We start from the raw sequence: 7,314 nt of genomic DNA on the forward strand, positions 1-7,314 counted from the left end.
GAAGGTGCCCCTGCCCATGGCAGGGGGGTTGGAACTGGATGGTCTTTAAGGTCCTTTCCAACCCAAACCATTCTGTTATTCTGTGAGTCTATAAATGAGTTCAATTCATTGCCCTGACAGAGTTTTGCCATGTAACCTACCATGGGAGACATTGGTTTTCCAGCATAGATTTCTATATAACGCTGTTCAGTGTAATTTGCATCCAATTCATGCTTCGAAGCACATTACCCAGTTGTGGGCACACTGGTGTCCCAGTCAGTTTGTTTTGTTGGGATGCAAGTGACCTATGTAGTCATAACCTTGGTGCTGTAGCCTGTCCTTGTAGTGCTCGGCCTTCTGTAGGCAGCCTTAGTGCTTTATTCAGACCTTCTGCTTAAAATGGCCTGACACCAAATGAATCTGACTCTTCCAGAAACACACATGGACTCGAATCCTGGCAGTGCAGCACACTTTGGGGGTGCGCCATTAAAGCAAAATCACAGAAAGTGAAATGCCTCTCTGGAGAAGATTTCTAATAAGCTCTTGAGTAGTCCTGTCCTTCAGCTACCAACACAAAACTGGATGGCGTTTGAAATGGCAGGACAAAAGCTTTCTGTGTCCCTCTCATACAAACATGCTGGAATTGAAGTTTCTGATTATGCTGTTTAAAATATCTGTTTTCTGTGGTTGAGGTACAAGGGATAATTCATTTAGTGAGGCTGACAGACAGTCAGTTGGTGGCTCTGTACAGTATTTTCCAGTGTAAAAATAAACTGCAGATGTTTGACACAGATGTGTCAGGATGCTTAACTTTGGGTTAGGGTTTGCAGATGTCGTGTGTTTTGTGAAAGCTAGATCTCAGCTTGGGCAAGGAAGGGAAGAGGTACACTGAGAAACGTGTGCTGTATGTGACTGACACATCCTGAGCTGTGGAAACTTTCCCTTTTGGTGTTTTGTTTGTGCTCTTACTAGTAGTGAACTGTTTCGGTGATGCAGTTTTGAGATGCATCATTTGTTATTGGTAGATGAAGGAGTTTAACAACTACCACATGATTTTCTTCATCATGTAGAAATGTCCCCCTAAGAGGGGAGTCTTGTGTAGCACTTTACTATCTTAACTGCATGGAACATTGTTATCCATCGGAGCAGCACCCAGGAAAAGGAGGTATGTTTGGGCGTGTAAAATCAACTTCCTGCTTCTCGATTTGGCTTACCAAGGAGGATTTTTGATGGCAAATTGATTGACACGTTTCACCTTTCTGAACGATTTTAAATCATCTTTAAAAGATATGGTGCAGGGATTTGGGTTGGGTGCTGTTTTGTTTTGCCTTTAAAGGAATAGCAGGAAGGCTGTCAGTTTTGAACTTTGCAGGTCTGGAGGAATGGATGAGGGTGGCTAGTTTGTCCAAACACGGTGCTTACAGCTGCATTTTGTTGGATGCACTTAATGGCAGACACTTACGTGACAGACCATTTTGTTCATTTTCATGGAGTAGTAACTCGTTACATTTTCTCTTGCCCATGGTTCAGCTTAAGTTGCCGTGTCCTGTGCATTGTTTCCTTATCTCAGCTGCTAAGTCACGACTTTGGAAACCAACTGGCTCAGGTTAGGGATGGGGTTTTGGGGGTGGGTTGATTTGTGGGGTTTTGGTGTTTGTGGTGTTTGTTTTTCTTTTCAGGGTGTGTGTAAGTTGGAGAGAAATGAAGCAATGCTGATTTTTACTTGTTATTACTAATGCTGAGGTTTTCTGCAGTTTCAGCATTCAATTCCAGGATCTTCTTCCCTTTTCCCCACTTTTTCCAGCCTGACTTTATCATGCTGCTTAGTAGGAATTTGTCATTATGTGCAATGAGCACAGCAGGATGACCAATATGTGATTTGTTGTGTAAGTTGTAGGAGTTGACTGTCCCTAGAATGTGTGGATCTTGGCCCTTTAGACCCAGCACAAATGTGAATATGTAATATTTGAAAAGTTAAACCAAAATATGATTGGCTGATAGATGGTAATTTCCATCTCTTGTGGTTTATTTGTCTAGGGAGACAGCAGGAGCTGGAGGCTGAGTACCAGTACGTGGAGGCTGATCAAGACCTTCACAGAAGGACGGAGCGTTCTGTGCAGCCACCTGCAGAAAGACCTGGGGAGAGGCGAATGGCAGAAATGAAGAAGCTGTATGGTGATGAAGCTGCCAAAATCCAGGCAATGGAGGCTGCCATGCAGCTTATCTTCGATAGAAACTGTGACAAAAAGCAGCCCAAATACTGGCCCATTATTCCCCTTAAGCTGTGAGTACCTGGGCTGTGCTCTGACCTGGCACAGAGCCGTAGGGATGGGTGCCTCAGTAGGGTTGTGCTGCTGAAAGAACAAACTGCAGATGTTGGTTTTGGTTGGGCTTCCGGGCAGAGGCCAGCAAGGGCAGTTTCTCTGCCCCATGTTCCCTTTACACGTTTGTCAGCGATGGTCACGGTCCGTTCTACCTACGTACACTGGTCAAGTAGTAATAGGAGGGGCAGCAATCCCAAACCTGTCTAAAGTTGTAGTTTCATTCGTTTGTTACCCTCCTGCCTTGAGCGTGCTTGCAGGAAACCTAACAGCTATACTCAGTGAACTGGGAAAGCATAAAGCAGTGCCAAAAGAAAAAGAATATAGGGCAAATTGTCTGCTCTTCCCATTCAGGAAACTGAGTAGTCCCATTTTTCAGCCTCAGTTAACACGGGAGCGTTTGGATCCTGTGTAACGCAGCACAGCGTGAACGGTTATGTCTGCTAATCTGTGGGGTTTTTTAGAGAACCGGGAGCCCGCTGGCCCAGACACAGTAATTTGATATGTTGTAGCCCAGCCATTTGAATTCTTTTTCAAAGGTTTATAATAAAGCAGGAAGTTTTTTTTCTTCCAGACTGATACTTATCTGGCAGGAGTTCGACTCTAAAGCACCATTACATAGAAAAATGTTTTAATGAAGGGGGTGGGGGGAGCGGGGGAGAAGCCTGACGTGGCCCTCTGACAAGAGATCTGTTTAGCAGAAGAGAAACTTCAGAGGACGAAGCACTCTTGGCACCAGTGCCCACGCTGATTTTTGCCATTCCGGCGGAAGGCACCTAATTGGTTTGAAGCTTTAAAGGAGACAAATCCGTCTGATAGACTAAGGGTACATCTGCGCGCTGTAGGTGGAGGTGTGGAAGCCGTGTAGCCCTGAGGGCTATGTTTATTTTTGGTGCAGCTCTCCAGTGCCCACCTCCATATTACACGCACAGAGCTTAAACGTAGGCAAGGTGGATGTGCCTCTGTGTGTGCCTATCCATCTGCACGGCCCGTTTGCCCCCACGCGAGCGGTTGGTGTGAGAGGGGCAGAATTGGCCCCTTCATACTGGTGACTCCTTAGAAAAGGGTACCCTGAACACTTCCGAGGACTTTCTGGTACCTGTCGTTGTGCGCTGACGGGCTGTAGTCTGTATTTAGCAGGATTTCTGTGCCAGGGCAGAGGAACTTTATGCTGTTCTAATTGTGACAAATGTTCGTGTGCCTTTTCGGCAGCAGAGGAAGGTCACAGCTAAAATCCTATCTTCGGTTCGTGCCTGTTATGCCTGGTGTATCTGTGTGGCAGGTGTAGTTCGTAATGCACGCCAGCAGTTGCTGTGCTCTCTGCGGCAGCCAGCTGCACCAGAGCGAGTCGGCGGGGCAGTCTGGAATATCTTGGGGTTTTGCTAATAGTTAGTGTTTTTGTTCAAAGCAGTATTTCCAACTCCTGTACTTTAGATGTGATGGAGTTAAATTGAACACTGAAATGAGAAGCCCCCAGCCTCCGAGACTGGCGTGATTAATCTGAAAAACATGTGTTACACAGGAGAGGGAAAAGGGTTGTGAGCAGTCCTGCATTTGTCTTCGCTCTTGCTTTTGGTGAGTTTTGTCAGAAAATCGGCGTTTGTTTTGGGTTTCCTTTCGTTTACCAAATAAATTGTCTTTATAGCACCTTGTAGTTTATTTCTGGTTTTTTATACTCAAACTTCCATACTTCAGCACTCCAGTTTTCAGATGCTAAAGCTTTACTTTTAGCTGCTGCATTGTTGAAGGTTATACTTAGAGCAAGGACAGTTCTGATATGCTGAGACGCACGAAGAGTGTTGACAGGACATTCACAGGAATGACAGTCAATACCACACACTCATGGAATGGTACAAAATGAATGGGAGGGCTGTTGCATTCGCTGGGAAAAATCCCTGTCCCAGATTAAGGTGCCTACATCTCTCTGTTCCTGTTTGAAATGTTTCCAGTGTGGTGATGGTGTCTCCCCTGTGCAGTTCAGTACAGAAGAAAAGAAGGGTGGGTAAGAGTCGACTGTTTTTACTTTTCAACCCAATTCCCAGTTCTTGCTATGGTTATTTCTGTATCCAACTGGTTCTGCTAGCAGAAGCAGAAATTCTGGTCTCCAAAAATATTTGTAGAGACCTCGTACAAGACAAACGTCGGATTCCGTTCCTCCTTCCAACAAAACACACACAAAACTCCCTTGCTTTTGATTCTTCTATTTCTAAGAAGGTTTCATATGCTTCATGAGGTTGGAAGTAGAGAGACCTGGATGGAATGTTCCCTAGGAACTACGTACTAAGGCCTGAAGGGGTGAAATACGGTACCGCAGACTTGAAGTTGCTGCCAAACAATCTCTGTACTGCTCCTGAATTTCAGGGGATGGGCTGCTGCTGGTAGTTGGCCAGACGTCCTGTTTTGCTGGGGGTTCAGGGAAACTTGGAGATTACGTGTTGCAGTTCTTTTACTCCATCTCCCATGTCACTTCATGTTTCTGAGAAATACCTCATGTAAAACCATGTCGTCATGGAAGCAATGCAACTGCAACTCAAAAACACCTGTTCAGTCAGGATGTCTCTGACACTCACCTTGCACATACGTATTACACTGCAGTCCTCAGTCGTGGGACTGTGTACGCTGGGGTTTTTTCCCCCCAAATGCAGTGTTATGCCAGCCCCTTGACTAGAATGCAACTGTGATGCTGCAGACTTGATTCTTCCTGGTCCAGAACTTCACACTTCTGCTTCCAGACAAGCCAGCTGCTTTTACAGTCTGCCCAAAGGGATTTCCTTACTTGCTGGTGGTGCTCTTTCTCATGAGCTTTTCCCAGCTCCCGCAGAAGGAATTACACCCTGAAGTCGCAAGTACAAGTTGTCGTACAAACAATTAGTCTTAATTTCAGAAGCTGGTTTCCTCAGTTGCTACGTGCAAATACGCAAATGGGGCTCATCCTCAGAAGAAGAGTTTGTGATTGGTTGGAGATGCTTTGAAGATTCGAGAAAAACGGTGATAGGTCTTTTCTACTGAAAGCGAAATTTAAAAACCCCTTTCAGAACTGGCACAGTATAGATGGAACATACCAATGAAGCAATGACCGCTGTGTCTCCTACCGAAAGAAGAGCCGCTTACTCTTATGCTTTGGTGACGTTGTCAAAAGCACGCATCCTTTTAGAATTATTTCCCCAGCAAGCAGCTGACAGTTTATTGTACCCGTGTGTACACGCAAACAGAGAAGTGATAAGACAGTTTCGATGAGCGTAACTTTCCTTTTAATCAACCTTATTGGTAAGTAGTCACCCTTTTTGACCGTAGTGTTGTGTAGTCACTAGCAGCAAACATCTCATACTTAAGCTTTAATAAAAAGCAACCTAAATTTCCATAACAGCCTTTGTGAAGGATAAACATGTATGTAATCCGTATGGATTTGTTCACTCATGTCTTTTCTCTTTACAAAAGCTTCTCACTCATTCATTGTGGGAAATATGTTTCAAATATTGGCATCTTCATCTCTTGTTGCATTGTCAGGCGTCTAACTCTTTGAACAGAAATTGAGAAAAGCAAGACACTTTGATTCAGCTGCTTAAATCTGGATTTTTAAGTTTGATTTTTGGCATGCTGGTCTGATGATTTTGGCTGAAAGAATTACAGAGGGGCCATTATGAATAGATTAGATATCAGGAAGAAGTTCTTCCCAGAGAGGGTGGTGAGGCACTGGAACAGGTTGCCCAGAGAAGCTGTGGATGCCCCGTCCCTGGAAGGGTTCAAGGCCAGGCTGGATGAGGCTTTGAGCAACCTGGTCTAGTGGAAGGTGTCCCTGCCCATGGCAGGGGGGTTGGAACTAGATGGTCTTTAAGGTCCCTTCCAACCCAAACCAGTCTGTTATTCTGTGATTATTGCCCAAAATGTGAAATACAGTCTGCCAAACGGAAACATCCAGAACCCTGTTTTCTTCTGGTTTCTTAAAAGCCTAAGTTACTGGGTAATATGCTCTTTGATACATGCCTTCATGCTGTGACAAAATTCTGTTTTCATGTTTGTGTGCTAATCCATCAACCGTCTACCCTGTCTAACCTGCTCTGTCGTCTCCTGTGATCCTACCTGGATAGTCCAGAGGAAAGAAATTCCTAGTGGCTTTCTCCTAGGTAGAACAGCAGTCTGTGAGGGAGTCTGAGCTGCTCCTGAAGGGTGGTTACAGCCAGAGTATGAAGTTCAGCCCCGCACATCCCTTCGTATAGTCTTAAATAGCTGTAATCGCTGAGCTGGTGCGCAGAGACGTGTGCAGTGGAGCTCTGGGTGGGCAGGTGACAGACCGTGACATTGCTAGTCGGGTACTCTCTTGGAGACCTGGCTATGGTAGCGGAAGAATTGCTTGGACCTGGTCCACTCTTTCAGGTAGGCAAGCGCACGTGCATCAGCCTCAGCTGTTCGTTTCAGCAGGGCAGGAGCAGCACACAAGTCTTGCTGGACCAAAAGCGGAGAAAGACGTGCCCGTCTTGAGCTTTGAGTGTGTAATCGGAGCTTCTCCGTGCATGGATTCTATTAATTATACAGTCACAGAAGGATTTTTTTCCCCTTTAATCATGAATCATTTTCTTCTATGAAAGCAAGCAAACAGAGTAAGTGAGAACATACGTAGTTTTTGAAAAAGAAAATACTTTTCAGCCTCATGATGCCAATACCACTGCTGGTTCCCTAAACTGCACTGAGATCTTTTGCCTGCATAGCCTTCTGAAAAGCCAAAACACACAAAACTGCTATCCCCATGACTCTTGTTTACAGCCATCCCGAAGAAATAACCTTTGTGGGGAGGAAGGGATGAGAAAAATGGAAAGGACTGGTAGGGATTGTTTCCAAATAGAGTTCAAAGCGGTCCTCCTCTTTTTTGGACTTTGTGTTAAATAAAAGCAACAGGTTACCAAAATCTGGGTTCAATAAAGATGTGAGGCAAAAGTCTATCAGGGGCTGTTAAAAATTAAGTTACATGACTGTTTTGGGATGTCCTTAAGGTGCACCTTACTGGAAGCTGGGGAGG

At 45.1% G+C, this 7,314-nt stretch overlaps 1 protein-coding gene across 1 annotated transcript in view; it reads left to right on the forward strand.

Moving 5' to 3' along the window:
• Window positions 1-2,300, forward strand: part of GEMIN8 (gem (nuclear organelle) associated protein 8) — a 20,781-nt gene extending 18,481 nt beyond the window's left edge. Inside the window, exon 3 of the mRNA XM_010150495.1 lies at window positions 2,017-2,300. Coding sequence (XP_010148797.1) covers window positions 2,017-2,267 — 251 coding nt within the window. The 3' untranslated portion in view covers window positions 2,268-2,300. The remainder of the gene's footprint in view (window positions 1-2,016) is intronic.
• Window positions 2,301-7,314: the final 5,014 nt, after the last annotated feature.

Source organism: Eurypyga helias, unplaced genomic scaffold (assembly GCF_000690775.1).
Source record: "Eurypyga helias isolate BGI_N326 unplaced genomic scaffold, ASM69077v1 scaffold4744, whole genome shotgun sequence".
Lineage (NCBI taxonomy): Eukaryota > Metazoa > Chordata > Aves > Eurypygiformes > Eurypygidae > Eurypyga > Eurypyga helias.